The sequence below is a fragment of the Herpailurus yagouaroundi genome, unplaced genomic scaffold (genome assembly GCF_014898765.1).
Source record: "Herpailurus yagouaroundi ecotype Mexico unplaced genomic scaffold, PumYag 77, whole genome shotgun sequence".
NCBI classification, from domain to species: Eukaryota; Metazoa; Chordata; class Mammalia; order Carnivora; family Felidae; genus Herpailurus; species Herpailurus yagouaroundi.
Genome location: NW_024412388.1, coordinates 96,726,349 through 96,742,032, shown reverse-complemented (window position 1 = coordinate 96,742,032; position 15,684 = coordinate 96,726,349). Strand labels below are relative to the sequence as shown.

The following is a 15,684-nucleotide window of genomic DNA, read 5'->3' as shown; positions in this document are numbered from 1 at the left end:
AAAAAATTTTTTTTGGTTTTTATTTTTAAATCATTTTTAGTACACGGTTTTTCTTTCCTCCCCGTCCGCACCCACCCCCCCCCCCCCCGCCCAGGGTTTGAAATGTACAGACTGGATTATTGCCAAGGCTTCTTCCAGCTCTAAGGTTCTAAAGAAAACCAATATGCCAGCTCCTTTTGGAGTCTAACCTGGATGGGTCACTGACTTCACTTGGGTTTTTGAAAGCCACAGACGAGTGCTTCCTCTACACCACCTGCTCCTTCCCCAACAAAACAGGCCCTGTTGTGCAACATCCTTCACTTTGTACAAACAAGACTAGATTTTCCCCAGACAGAATGATTTAGCTTGTTTTAATGTAGTCTGCTATAAAAGTGGATGAAGACTTCTGCATGGTACATTTGGCTTTACAAACGATTTAGTTAATGCTTGTGTTATGTGTCGCACATCCATTATAATCTGTTGAGTAGTAACACAGCTTTCACAACGTGGGTTAATACCGAAATTGTGAATCATGGAACTTTTACTTAGCACACACACAATCTACAGCAAATTTAAATACTAATCTAGAATACCTAACTGGAGTATTGGATCCATTGCAATATTGTGCTTATTTATCTTAGAAGATAGGCAACTAGCAAAAATACACGTTTCTTTTGCATTTCCCCACCCCCATATTACACTGTAAAAGAAATACATTATTCAGTGCATTTCCTAAGAAATAAACCTCCTTATAGTATTTCTCTCTCTATATATATATCTATGCCAAAACAAAGGAAGAGCACAATGCAACTTTTAAGATTACCATTTAAAGCAAGAGAGGTAATAAAACTCTGGGGCTATAGCCCCCTCTCCTGTTTAAAAAGTTCAGCTATTTTATCATCAACACTTCATTTGGCTATGCGTGGGAATAAAATTTCATGCATGATCGCTTGGGCGATTTCTGAGATACCACCTTCATCATTTGGTAGATGCCCTGGGCCATTAGTAGTATTTTAATTTTTTCTGTATTGGCCTTAATCAAACTGTAAGCCCTGGAGACACCAATTGTGATTTATACATTGATTTCCATCACCTGCCTGTCCCCCCATCAATTCGTATTGGATTGGGAAGAAGTAGATTCAAATTATAGCAGGGCAGGGCTTCTGGGTAGACACTGGCTAGGGAGAATGTATGTGAGGACACCAAGGCCTTTCCATCTGTGGACAAATCATATAACCACCTTGTTTGAGCTGGGTTGCAAAGTCTTGTTTGGAAGACGAGGATCCTCATTATATTCTATAGCCTCTGTCAGCTGTACTAGCCTACAAGTTGGAGAGTGGAGGTGTCTGTCCTCACAAACTCACAACGATGCAAATGCTGGAAGTTTCTAGAACGAATGAGGTCGCAACTTGTCAGCTTCTGAGCTAAACCCAGCTGCACAAGTGTTTAACCAGAAGTTTAAAATTGTTTTTGAATCTGTTTTGATATTTAAAAATGAGAATGTTTCTATGAAAATCTGGCTTTCCCCCAGATTTGAGGAGCTGGTAACCCTGGGCTAACACTATCGCACGGCAGCAAGCAGCTGGAGCTCAACAGGGGTGGCCCTTTCCTTTCACAGGGGGCCTGGGCACTTCCGTTTGCTACAGCTCCCCCTCTCCTGGCTGTCTTACAGCGCTTGACTGAGTGACCTGTTTCACTCATTCATTTGGCCAGTGGAGTTTTGTGATGCTGGTGTGAGTTTGGCTCTGGTTTTTCGTGATGCTGAAGACCGGACTTCATTTGGAATTTCCCCACGTCCCCGTGGACAAGGTTCCTCCTTTGACTGATTGGGTCCCAGCTGCATCTAGTTGCTGTGACAGGTAATCTTAATGTGCATGTCTACTCGTCCTTTATGCTATATTGCAAACTCCAAAGATAGAATCACGCTAATATTTATGTGTTTAAGTGTGTGTATGTTAAACACGTAAAGGGGTGTGTATCTATACACATATATATGTATATGTGTGTATACATATACATATATATATGTATGTATATATACATGTATGTATATGTGTACATATATGTATACATATATGTATATATATGTACACACACACACACACACACACACACATTCTTCCATTTAGGGAAAAGTTAATTTGGTTCCACAGATATAGACACCAAGTGTTGGCAGCTCGGAGAAGAAGTGTAATAATATTGGTAAAACCTGTATAATTCTGACTTATAATATTACAAAGAGAGTGACTTTTCAGTTATTGCTTTTTGATTACAGAATAAAGATCTCATTCTGTTGAAAAACTTATACAGAATGAGTAGCCATTTTCTATTCAAGTAATAGCGACTGGAATCAGAAGTTCCTTACACAACAGTAGATGCCCGAAGACATTTTTTGAAAGGAGATGTGATTTCATTCCATTCAAGAATTTATGCAGGAAACTGGGAGTGACTTAATTTTTCAGAAGTACAAGAAAATCGGCACCCCAGCTGCTTACTGCTCAGGAGGGTTTCTCAAGGGCTCTATAAAGCTCAGCTTTGTGGGGAGTCCACAACCACCTTCAGGATTCCCATCCTACTGATGCAGCCTTGTTTCTGGACACAGAGCTTATATTAAAAACAGCAAAAGAGGATTAAAAGCAGTGTTGGTTTTTAACATTCAGGATTCACGGAGGATCTCATTTTCTGCAATTAGATGATCCATTTTGTGTTTTTGCTGCAGAATCACATTCATATGGCAGTCTTATTTCAGGCACTTTTTAAACACGTTCATCTGGAATAAAAATTTACACGAACCACTTTCTGCATAATTCAAAATGAGTGTTGAGCGATTCTAGTCCCAAAATAGCAAATCACCACCTGGTACTCAATTAGCTTTCTCCATCACAACAGGTCGGTGACTGCCGAGCTGGAGATGTCTTTGAGGTGCCCTTCCCGCGTTAGTACAAAGGTGTGAGTCATACAAATCCAAACTACTCGGTTTCTACTTAAAAAAATACAAAAAGGTGAAACACACTAAATGTATTATACAGATGGTTTCAGCTACTATCAAAATAAATAACATGATCTGACTCAACGGTTTGACTCTGAGCTCTTGGACGAAATCTGGTGGAATGTCAGACGTGGAGCCTCCCGCTAGGGACTAGCTGCTGGTAGGCAGAAGGATCTCGACGTCCTTGCCGTTAGCCACAACAGCATTTGAACAGCAGCTGCCGGCTAGGTCTTCTGCGGCGGCCAAGGAGGAGGCCTGGGAAGGGGTTTTGGTCAATGGAGTGGTAGTGGATGGAGAGGGAGTGAGGCCCGGTTTTTTGGGTGGGATGGGAGGCGGGTGTCCTCTCTCAGCTCTGGGGATGGTGGGGGACTTGATCCCTGGAGACAGAGGGCTCAGTGGACTGGACACTTTCCCTGGAGTAGGGGAATGGCTGGTGTCCCCTCTCGAGGTGGCAGTGCTGGCCAGATTCCGATAGTCTGTGCCAAAGGGAGAGCTGTTGGGGGAGACGGGCTTGATCGGCCCTTGCTGGCTAGTGAACCTGGAGAGCACCTGAGTGACTGTGTTGCGGGCCTGCTGCTTGGCGGCAGAGTTGTCTATGAGCGTGGGAGACAGGTCCCTGGATGGAGGGCTCTGCAGACCACTGGCCTGTTGGTCCTGATCTGCTTGGGACTGAAATTTGTGCCGCGCTGCATGGAACCGCTGGTTGATCCCTACTTGGTAGGATGACTGGTAGCCGGGGCTGCTGGCTGAGGACCCCAACAAGCGCTTAGTTAGCACTGGGGAGGAACAAGGAGAGGATGTGAGAGAGGAGGAGGCGGTGCTGCTGGGAGACAGCGAGCCCCCGCTGGACGGGAGGTGACCAGGTGCTGGGACAGGAGTCTCAATTCCCACAGGACACCCGCCATTCTCCACTGCTTTCTCTTGGGCCAACCCCACAGACCTCTCTCGTGGGGGCACTTGGTTTTCCACACTGCTGCCTGTAACCGACTCCTTGGCAGTTTGTATCTCGTGCTCCAAATGGCCATTGGTTTTTGCATAAGAGTAAGTAGGAGTGGTGGGGCCAGGCAGCCCAGTGGTCAGCACCTTGGCTACGTTGCTCCCGTGGGTTCTTTCTGCCTGGAAACCTTCCGTTTGGCAAAATACAGACACCAGCACAGGAGACTCAGTCGCTGTGCCCTTAGATACGGTTACCGGTTTCTTGGATTGCTCAGTAGGGCTACTATGCTGGTGAGAAGCCTCCAGATCCTTCACGATCTTCTTCAAACTTTCCATCTCTTCTTTTAGAGTTCTGGTCCGGTTCTCTTCTCGGTTCAGTTTTGCCCTCAGCTGCTCTCTTTCGATGTCGAACTCAGACAGCTGCTTCTCCACCTGGGCTTCTGTCTGCAAGCCTCGCTTCCGCTCCGCGGCCAGCTCTTCCTCCAGCTGGCTCACCCGGCTCTTCTCCTTCTCCAGTTTCCGGCTCAGCTCTCCCGCCCTCTGCCCCTCCTCGGCTGCCTTGCTGGTGGCTTTCTTGCACTCGAGCACCAGCACGGACGAGAGCTGCTTGTGGCGGGAGCGCTCCTCCTCCAGCTGACTGGACAGCTTCTTCTGTTCCTTCTCAAACTTTTTCACTTGGGACTTCTCAAATTCCAGCTGGAAAAGAAGGCCGCCATACATGGTGATTAGAGTAAGAAAATGAAGAGATACGCTGCAAAACTACTCTCCAGGCGAGTGTCCTGGCTAGCTCTTCTCTGGCACGTGGTCTGCCACGGATGCCATGTGCTTAGCTCCAGTATTTCTGAAGTCTTACAGTCCCTCCCACGGAAATGGACACGCTACGGCTTAATCTTTCCCTGATGGTCGAGGAGGCACTTCTGGTTCCTGTACTGTTATCGGCAGGAATATGAGCCATCATCTGTGTTTTAGGTCTGTGGAGCGCTCAGAAGATTGGAACCCACCGATACAGAAAACAGGAAGCCATATACACCAGGTTTCGCGCTGAATGCTGATGAAAACAGAACGATTTATTGATTTTAACTCTGGTAGAGTGAACACACAGTGTTCTGTGTGTCTCAGGTGTACAATATAGCGATTCAACACTTCTACATGTTACTCAGGGCTCATCACTTTGAAAGCTTTGGCAATCATTCTTTCTGGTCTTAAAAAAGAATAGTTGCATTTAAACGCTACTTGTTATGCAAATGCAGTCTATTTTAATTATCATCCCAACCCTATTTAAGGCAGAGAAACTCTGACCAAGAGGGAAAGTGTTGATGGAACCCTATTAGTCAGTGTTTTTCAAACTCTGAGACCCAATGGATGAGGAAACTAATCTCATGAGCCATGATCAAAATTAAAAAAAAAAAAAAAAAAAGAATGGTTATTGTAACCAGTAAGGGTTATATGGGATTTCATCAGATTTTTGTTTTAGGCATGTGTTTATGTATGTATATATATTGGGCTGTGATATAAAATGTATTTCTTACCAGGATTCCTAGGTCAAAATACTTGAGAGTTTGAAGCTAGTGTTCCAGAGTACATTTTATAGAATGACAGTCCCACAGTGAGTGATCTATGTCAAAACAAGATTCCATGAAAACATAGATTTGCTAAACTCAGAATACCCTATCTTGTTCTTAAGACTCACAATGTGCTTTTCTGTACTACAGGGTCCAACAAATTGAATTAGAGATCTATTTAACTTTGTTTAATCCAGTAATTCCCAGATTTGACCACAAAGCCCTTTCTTTTTGAGCAACACTAATTTCCACCCTGCAGAACGATCTTTGAGAAATGCTATTCCAGGCAAATGGTGTTGTGAGCCCCTCCACCTAACTACCTGCTGGGTCAGCCGCTCTCTCTCCTTCTCCAGCATGTAGGTGACATCATCTCCTTCAGCTGTGTCCTGTGCGTGCCTCTGCCTTTCTTCCTCAAGGTCTAGGATCACCTTTAAAGAATTAAAAAATAATAATATCCAAATAGCAGGGAAACACACTTGTAAAACAATTAAATACTAAGTGCCTATCTAAGCACTTAAGATAGGCCTAGAGATCAATCAGTCCATCCCAGTCAGGGCCATCAAGGATCACATTATCTAGCAGGGTAAAAGAGATGTTAGCTATGTGCTAGAAAACAGTAAGATCTATGCTTTACTTCAACATGCACAAAATGGCATGTATATAGAAGAGAGCACCTAATTAGCTATAGGGATTGAGAAGGTTTCCAAGGATGCAGTTTGCTCTGATTAGGGGATGGGTGTGGGTGACAAAGCAAGGCAGGACCATGGAAAGCTGCAAGCTGAAAGCTGAGATCTTTCCCTCAAGCTCAAATCACTGTGCCTTGCTTAGGCAGTAATACACATTTTATATACAGTTAGCTAAGAGGTGGAAAGACTCTCTGAGTTCTTCCTGCATGTAAAAAGGCTCAACGCTTGGGATCTTATGTGTAGATTTTTCACAAGGCCTCTGATTAACCTGCCTACCCCATTCCATTTATCCTGGCACCAAAGGATTAAGCCCAATTTGAAGGCAAATACTGCACAAATTTAAAGGGACATTTCCCTACAAATCAAAACCACATTGAGATACCACCTCACACTGGTCAGAGTGGCTAAAATTAACGACTCAGGAAACAACAGATGTTGGCGAGGATGTGGAGAAACGGGAATCCTCTTGCACTGTTGGTGGGAATGCAAACTGGTACAGCCGCTCCGGAAAAGTATGGAGGTTCTTCGAAAAATTAAAAATAGAACTACGCTATGATCCAGTAATAGCACTACTAGGAATTTATCCAAAGGATACAGGAGTGTTGTTTCGTAGGGGCACATGTACCCCAATGTTTATAGCAGCACTTTCAACAATAGCCAAATTCTGGAAAGAGCCCAAGTGTCCATCAACTGATGAATGGATAAAGAAGATGTGGGTGGTTTATATATACAATGGAATACTACTCAGCAATGAGAAGGAATGAAATCTTGCCATTTGCAAAAACATGGATGGAATGGAGGGTATTATGCTCAGTGAAGTAAGTCAGCCAGAGAAGGACAGATACTATATGTTTTCATTCATATGTGGGCTCTGAGAAACTTAACAGAAGACCATGGGGGAGGGGAAGGAGAAAAACAGTTTCAAACAGAGAGGGAGGGAGGTGAGCCATAAGAGACTCTTAAATACAGAGAACGAACTGAGGGTTGATAGAGGGTTGGGGGAGAGGGGAAAATGGGTGATGGGCATTGAGGAGGCACTTGTTGGGATGAGCACTGGGTGTTGTATGTAAGCGATGAATCATGGGAATCTACTCCCAAAGCCAAGAGCACACTGTATACACTGTATGTTAGCTAACTTGACAATAAACTATATTAACAACAAAAAAATAAAGTACAGAGTAAAAAAAAATAAAGGGACATTTCCCACATAATCCTACCTATAACTGCAATATTCTGAAAGGCAAGGGATTTCCTAGCAGCTTCTGCTCCTCCTTCAGAGGTGCCTTGGCCCAGACCTCTAAGACAGAGCACTGTCCTCCCCACGACCATTTCTCATCCTATCTCTTCACTAACGGAGGGAGAAAAGTTTCTGGCACGTGAAACTCCTCTTTAAACACAAAATGTTTTCATTTACCAAAATGAAAACATCTTGGTATACTTCCTTCCAATTAAAAAAAAACCCCTAACTTGGGCAACTGGCTGGCTCAGTCAGTAGAGCATTGGATTCTTAACCTCGGGGTTGTAAGTTCGAACCCCATGTTGGGTGTGGGTGTGGAGATGACCTAAAAATAAAACAAAACAAAACAGGGGCGCCTGGGTGGCTCAGTCAGTTAAGCGTCCGACTTTGGCTCAGGTCATGATCTCACAGTTCGTGAGTTCGCGCCCTGCGTCAGGTTCTGTGCTGACAGCTCAGAGCCTGGAGCCTGCTTCAGATTTGATGTCTCTCTCTCTCAAAAATAAATATACATTAATAAAAAAAATTAAAAAACAAAACAAAAACAACTTCTAACTTTTCAATTTAGTAGAAAGACAAGCTTTTGGCTACGGGTGGTAGATCATCTCCTTTCCCTTTGGAGAGCCCTCTAAAATTATAGAAATGGAATGGGTGTTTATCACACCCACAAAGACAGACTGGAGCAGACAAGAAATGTTAAAGGAGGTAAGAAGGCAAGAGGTGGTGGCTCCTTTGGTGTGGGGGAGGAAGCTGATTCGCCCTGCAAGGCCCCAAAGAGGTGTGGAACCTGGAGGCGGCAGGTGCTGCTGAGGAGAGGTCAGATGAGGGATAGGAAACAAGAAGATTGGCTCAAAATCTGTATTTTCCAGGAGTTATTTGTCCCTTCCACCTGATTCCTGTACAAAGAGTATTAGGTGTCTACTGACCAGGCATTAGGCAGATGTTTATCCTCAGAGGAAACTGAACGTGACAGTCTCAGGATTTGGGAATAGCAGATACGACCGAGAGTGAGTAAGGAAAGGGGATTGTTTGTTTTGGGAAGGTGGTAGGGTGGAAAGGGAGGCAAGATGCAAGATAAATCTGCACCTATAATGAGAGGAAGCAATTTAAGTGTCAAGAATTGATAAGGGGGTGGGGGTGCCTGGGTGGCTCAGTGATTGAGCATCCAACTCTTGATTTAGGCTCAGGTCATGATCTTGCAGTTCGTGAGTTCAAGTCCAGCATTGGGCTCTGTGCTGATAGCATGGAGCCTGCTTGGGATTCCCCCTCTCCCTCTCTCTCTGCCCCGCTCCCTCCCTCTCTCTTTCTCTCTTACTCTCTCAAAAATAAATAAACAAACATTAAAAAAAAGAATTGATAAGGGGGGAATGGTATACCATTTAGAAATATGGAATTTACCAACCAAAATAAATGGTCAAAAGGAAAAAAGTGTTGTCTCTGAATATTGAGGAGAAGAAGGAATGGGGAGAGGTGGATCAGGGAACTCTGTGTTTCATAATAAGCAGAGTAACCATATAATTTACTGTTCAAACCACAACACTTCTGAGAGTCAAAGGGGGTATTCTTAATGACTATCCCAAGGCGATAGACAACAACTGGGACTCTCTCAGGCAAACAGGGCCAATAAACACTCTAATTATAAGCCCCTAGGTACTACTGAATTTGTAACAAAGTCAGTGTTTTACTTTGATAAAACACTTAAAAAAGACAGGTGGTTGATTTAAAATATTTGACACTCACTTAAAGGAACTTACGTTGAAATATAGTATTAAAGAATTTTGAATTATTTTTAACTTCTTTCTCTCCCTAATCACCTAGAGCCACAAATCATCCCAACACCACACCTTTCATGGGCATCATGGCCAGCCAGCCATTCAGCACAGTTCAACTGCTTCATGGAGGAAAGGGGAAAAAGGCCTGCCTATCAGACAAGGATGCTGTGAAGCCTTTCGTAGAGGATTATGTAAAAGCCCCCCAAATTTAGGCAACTAACCCAAATGCACTGATACATTAAAAAAATTTTTTTTACTATTTGTTTATTTTTGACAGAGAGAGAGAGAGAGAGAGAGAGAGAGAGAGAGCATGAGCGGGGGAGGCGCAGAGAGAGAGAGGGAGACACAGAATCCGAAGCAGGCTCCAGGCTCCCAGCTGTCAGCACAGAGCCCGACTGGGGCTCAAACTCACAGACCATGACCTAAGCCGAAGTCGGACACTCAACTGACTGAGACACCCAGGCGCCCCGCCCCCCGCCACTGATACATTTTAAATTGGGCATAAATGTCTTTAGTTCACTTCATTCTAGACCAGAGGTTAAACTCTTCTGTGTCCCAGACAATTCTGAGAATTCAATTAAAGATATGGGAAAAAATTCACATTCTACAAAAATGCATAAACTTTTGGCATTCTGTATATTTTCTGGAGGATCATGGAACATCTGAGGCCCATCCATGGTTAAGAATCTCTGCTCTGGCCTTTCATTTGGACACTGTGAAGAGTAAGAAAAATCATGGGCAAGACCTATGCTGAAGCAATCTGTCAGGTGCGTTTTAAGCAGATGGCTCTCTAATGCAGGCAATCATAAAAGTAAACTAAAGTTCATCAATTTGCAGCCACTGACCCCATTTTTCAGAATAAAATGTTTCCTGCTAGATGTGTTGATGTCTCCCTTGCTGGTATAAATCTAAACCAATACTTTTAGAAAATGTAGATTTTAGCCAAGCACCTTTTACAGGCCAGATTTCAGCGGTAAATGACAGGTTGGGGAATAAAATCATAAGCATTAGAATTCCAATGAGATGAGGTAGAGGAAAGCACAGGTCTGCCTTCCTAGCTCGGGGCTGTAAGACCGGGAGCCAAACACACACACACACACACACACACACACACACACACACACACACACACACACACTTTCCTAATAGGTTCGAACAGCTTTAAAGTAAACAATTCTAGGGACTGTTTATCATTTTACGAAAAGTAAAATGCAATGAAACTCAAAAGTAGGAACACATGGAAATAATCTATTGGCTTCCATGTTTATAGTCAGGTAAATTCTCTCCCTCATCCAGCATTCCCCAAATACCTGCTCATCTTGTTATTTATCACTTAAGTAAGCAAATAGGGAACACTCTGTTCACCTACAAGCTTGGTCAGACCCGTTTGTTGCCCAAGTCTGGACGATCAAGAGCTGAAAAAACATAGCCAGTGTTTTGGAGTGTCATATCAAGAAGGAATGCCGTCTTTAGTAATGTGTCTGGCATCCTCCCTAAATTTAACATTTTGAATAACTTGTGTTTTCTTTCTGATCTCTTGGCTCTGGGGTAAGCTGTGGGGCTTTTGACACCCAGGAGACCTCCCAGCTGACTTGCTGTGGAAACTGGCAGCTGACAAGAAAGTATCTGGTATTATTTATCAAGTCTTCCTAAGAGTTTATGTGGCACAGGTCAGCTGGATGAACCCACCTTCCGGTGCCTGCTCTCGGCCGCGGCCAGCTGGGATAGCATGCGTTCCTGCATGTTCTTGCATTGCTTCATCACCACCTTAAGAACAGAGAGTGGGTTTGTGCAGACCGGCTGCTTCTCGCCTTCATTTTTCTCCTTCAGTGTTTCAAAGTCTCTCTGCAGGGCCATTAAAGGATCACTGATGTTGTATTTTCCATAGCGTTCTTCAATGAAAGTATCTCTGTGTTGGGCCTGGGAAAGAGAAAAACATCAGCATTTTGCTTTTTAAAACTATTGCAGAGGGAGAATTGCTAGTTGTTACACATTAAAGGTGGTGGTGGTAGTATGAATGGAACCTGCTGACTACAGATCTCATTGGTGCTTGAGCCATCTGAACGTAGAAACAACAGTGGAGAGGGCACGGTATAACATTAACGAGGACAATTACTTATGTAGAGCTAACTATGCATTAGACATTGTTGTAAGCATTTATATTCACATTAGATTATTTAAATTTTATAAGCCTATAAGGCAGGGCTATCATTTTCAATTTGCAGGTGAGAAAATTATTAAACAGTGGCCAAGTAACCTGTTCCAGGTTCCTCATTTAGCAAGTGGTCAGAAGTAGGATTTAGGGGCGCCTGCGTGGCTCATTTGGTTAAGCATCCGATTTCAGCTTGGGTCATGGTCTCACGGTCTGTGAGTTTGAGCCCCGTGTCAGGCTCTGTGCTGACAGCTTGGAACCTGGAGCCTGCTTTGGGTTCTTTGTCTCCCTCTCTCTCTGCCCCTCCCCCATTCACACTCTGTCTCTCTTTCAAAAATGAGTAAATGTTAAAAAAAAAAAATTTTTTTTTTTTTAAAGCAGTAGGATTTAAATCCAGGCAGCCTGGCTCTAACGTCTATGTCCTTAACCACCACGCTACTGCCTCTGCTTATGAATGCTTGTACTACCAGCAGGTAGTTTATGAGTTTACATATTTAGGGATGTAACAAGGCAGTTGTAGATAAGTAAAGGACACTAAAAGTGTTTTCACATTATGACTATTTGTGATTTGAACACTCAGTTATTGGTGGGTCAAGAGGGTGGAGGCACTCACAACCAGGTGCAGACAAAATCCCTTCTACCTGCTTCCAAATTCTACCCTTTCCTCTAGTCTCTGTTCAGCTGCTGTCTGCCACCTTCCTTTTTGTCCCCCTCAGGCTTGGTGGGCTTCAGGCTTGAGAGAGAAGGTGCGTAGGGAATGGGGGCTGAAATCTGCTTTAGGGCCTGGGTTGCCAAGTTGGGTCCAAGGATCAGGAAGGGAGTAGAAAGAAAAGTCTTTGGCTTCCCTAGTCTCAGCTTTACTAGGAGGGACCTGAAGTCATTACTTCATAAGAGCATCATAGATTACATGCAGGTAACAGAGTGACATTAACAATTCCTTTACTACACAGACTTGGAAACGTTTCCTGGGACATTTTACAACCAAAAGCAAAAATGAGGTGTTAATACAGCATTGAGGAAACTTTCTCAAAAACCACAGCAAAGTACTATATAATTTAAGCTTTCAAATGAAGTCTAGTCATAAAAACTACTGTCATTTATCAATGTTTAGAAATTATTTCATCAGAAGCAGGTTTTCTTTCTCTTTTCTTCTTTATTTTTAGGAGCTAGGTTTTCTTACCACCATCATCCACAAAGAGGAAATCATTTGAAAAAAAAAGGGAAATTCACAATTCAATGGCTATGCTTAAAAAACAAAACAAAACAGAAAACAACCTCCCCCCACCCCCGACAATAAAGCAAAACGGGGTTTAATACAGAAGAATGTTTCAGTGCTGAAAAGGTGATGCTTCCTTCGTTAGACTATCCAAGATCAAGATCCAGGAATCACTTAGCCTTATGCTCTAAATTGTGTTGGTATCACCTGGCAACTGTTCAAAGCAGCGTTAGAAGCCCTGTATTCTAGCTTGACTACAACCATTTTAAATGATGACATTATTGGGGTATTTGGATAATACTGGTATACTGAAAATATGAAGAGCCAAATAAATCCTGTTCCTTTAAGGTACCATCTCAAGATAACCACCTTCCTGACCATACTACAGGTTTGTGTGCATGCACGAGTGTGCGCGTGTAAGCATGTAAATTAAAGGGGTAAAGATTTGAAAGATTGAGTCCAAGACAGAATCCTAGTTTTTCAGCTCCCAATTAAAAAGCAAATCCTCAGTAAAATTTTGAAATAGTCTCTCTACCATTTTAGGATGGAGAAAGACAAGACCAATTCCTGAACTGGCTATTTTTACTTTTTAAGTCATGGTGAGAACAAAACAGAAAAGGCTAGTTTTTAGTTACACTTTTAAAAGAAATAGTGTCAAACAGCAGGGACTCATCAATGTTTTCCTTTCACCAAGAACATCTGTTTAAGTTGAGCGGTGCTTGGGTGGCTCGGTTGGTTAAGTGTCCGACTTTGGCTCTGGTCATGATCTTGCAGTTCGTGAGTTCAAGCCTTGCATCAGGCTCCATGCTGTCTGAATGGAGCCCACTTTGGATTCTCTGTCTCCCTCTCTCTCTGCCCCTCCCCTGCCTGCACTCTCTCTCTCTCTAAAAAAAATAAATAAACATTGGGCGCCTGGGTGGCTCAGTCGGTTGAGCGTCTGACTTCGGCTCAGGTCATGATCTCAAGGTTCGTGAGTTCAAGCCCCGTATCAGGCTCTGTGCTGACAGCTCAGAGCCTGGAGCCTGCTTCAGATTCTGTGTCTCCCTCTCGCTCCCTGCCCCTCTCCCACTCATGCTCTGTCTGTCTCTCTCTCTCTCTCAAAAATAAACATTAAAAATAAATAAATAAACATTAAAAAAAAACAAAAAAGAAGAACATCTGTGTTGAGTTTTATACCTCAAACTTGAGTTTGACAACCTAGGTATTAATGTCCTAAGGCAAATCCAGGTTCAGAAAAATATTTAGACAAAAGAAGAGGAAAAAACCTTTAAAAAGTTGAAATTCCACTGTTCTTACCGCACATTGTTTTATTCATGATTTCCATTTCTGTCTGATTAGTGATGGTAAAGAAATGATTATTAGTACTGAAATTGGTTTAGTAGGGCAGAAAGGCAAACGTAAACCTGAATATTTCTATGGCTTTCTCCTTTTCAGAATAGCACAGAGAAGAAAAAGTGGGATGGGAGAGCAGAGCTGGGAGTACGATTCGTGACCTTGACAGATTTGCTGAGAAGCTGTCTCTCAGGTTTGAGTATATAGTTAACTAATCCCTGAAAACATGACTTTAAAAAACCCACACTGTTATTATCCAGTATAATTAATAAGCATCACTGAGTTACAAGTCCTAGACGAGGAGCTTCTTTGGTAAGGTCTCAGACTTCTCTGAGAACAGCTGTTACCCTGTCTGTTTTCTCTTGAAGTACTTCCCAGCAATTCCATAATCGCTTGCATGGTAATTACAAGTTATGCAAAATTGGTGGCTTTGCACATAAATGAAAAGAATCTGTGGAATAATCTAAAAAAGCCTCCTTGTCACAAAACAATTCTTGTAGGCAGGTTCTACTATGGGGCCCAGATATGGGAAAAGTGAATTTGAAGTCTGTATTTATTATACCAAACACTGGATTAGAAAATGGGGGAATACGGTCTTTTTCAGCCAATTCAATGCCTCAGTCAGGTAAGTGGTATGGATGACAGGTTTAATAGAACAATTAACCAAAAACAGATGTTAAGAATTGAAGAATGAAACAGCTTTACTGGAGGTGTGTACTAGGTATCTATTCCTGCCTAACAAACCACTCCCAAATGTAGCAACTCAAATAGTAAACGTTGTTGTTGTTGTTGTTGTTTTTAAATGTCACAGTTTCTGAGGGTCAGGAATCTGGAAGGGGTTAAGCTGGGTGGTTCTGGCTCTGTGTCTCATGAGGTTGTAGTCAAGCTGTTGGCATAGGCTTTGGTTCCTTGCAGTGTGCTGGCTTCCCACAGAGCAAGTGACATGACAGAGAGAGAGAGAGAGAGAGAGAGAGAGAGACGGAGAGACGGAGAGACGGAGAGACAGAGATGGACATGCGAGTATCTTTTAGAACTTAACCTCAGAAGTGACATACCATCACTTCTGATGTATTCCATTGGTCACACAGACCCACCTGGTACACGTGGGAGGAGACTGCACAAAGGGTATGAGTATCAGGAGGTGGGATCATTGGGGGCCCTCTTGGAGGCTGGCTACCACAAGAGGAATGACTAGAAATGCTACCTCAATTGTTTACATCTCAAGTCAAAATTTAGAGACCAAGTATCTACTAAGTACTAAAAACTGTCAAGGCTGAGTTTTAATACTCTAATGATATTTCAGCTATTTTATAAGAAATTTTAAATGATCTGGATTGGAGTTTTTGGAGGAGGAATTCAGTAATATAGCTAAAATCAATCAATTTCTGCAATTTCATTATTTTCACTTCACTGACAACATGTATTTTAACTGAAGAGAAATTTCTACATTGTCAGAAAACATAATGGTCTTTAATTTCAGACAACAGGAAGATAATTGGCTGGTTAGACAGATTCACTGATAAAAGGTATTACTACAGCAGACAAAACATACAGTCATCTGTTACTCATTTTTCCTGTCATAGGCGGAATGAAACACACCAATACTGAAAGCTTAAAGTAAAATCATATAATGTCCTTGGAGCCTGCCATGCTCGCTCTCTAAAATTATCAGCTTTGCTATGATAAACTTCAAAAAGAAATATGAAGCAGTCACCTCCTCTCCCCTCCCCAAGATTATTTATACTATTTTAAATATATATATTATACATTTTATCATATATAATAATGTACATAAATAGTATAATATAACACATGAAAATAATACT

General features: G+C 42.6%; 1 protein-coding gene and 1 long non-coding RNA gene across 3 annotated transcripts in view; one reads left to right on the top strand and one right to left on the bottom strand.

The window, feature by feature from the left end:
- Positions 1–2,176: 2,176 nt before the first annotated feature.
- The window catches only part of CTTNBP2NL (CTTNBP2 N-terminal like), a 50,348-nt gene continuing 36,840 nt past the window's right edge, over positions 2,177–15,684 (bottom strand). For both annotated transcript variants that reach the window (XM_040471306.1, XM_040471308.1), the window contains exons 4-6: positions 10,848–11,078; positions 5,787–5,894; positions 2,177–4,600 (exon numbers count right to left, since the gene is read on the bottom strand). In XM_040471306.1, the coding sequence (XP_040327240.1) occupies positions 3,119–4,600; positions 5,787–5,894; positions 10,848–11,078 (1,821 nt within the window). In that variant the 3' untranslated portion in view covers positions 2,177–3,118. The remainder of the gene's footprint in view (positions 4,601–5,786; positions 5,895–10,847; positions 11,079–15,684) is intronic.
- The window catches only part of LOC121027692 (uncharacterized), a 145,727-nt gene continuing 144,000 nt past the window's right edge, over positions 13,958–15,684 (top strand). The window contains exon 1 of the long non-coding RNA XR_005788874.1: positions 13,958–14,051. This is a non-coding gene — a long non-coding RNA (uncharacterized LOC121027692). The remainder of the gene's footprint in view (positions 14,052–15,684) is intronic.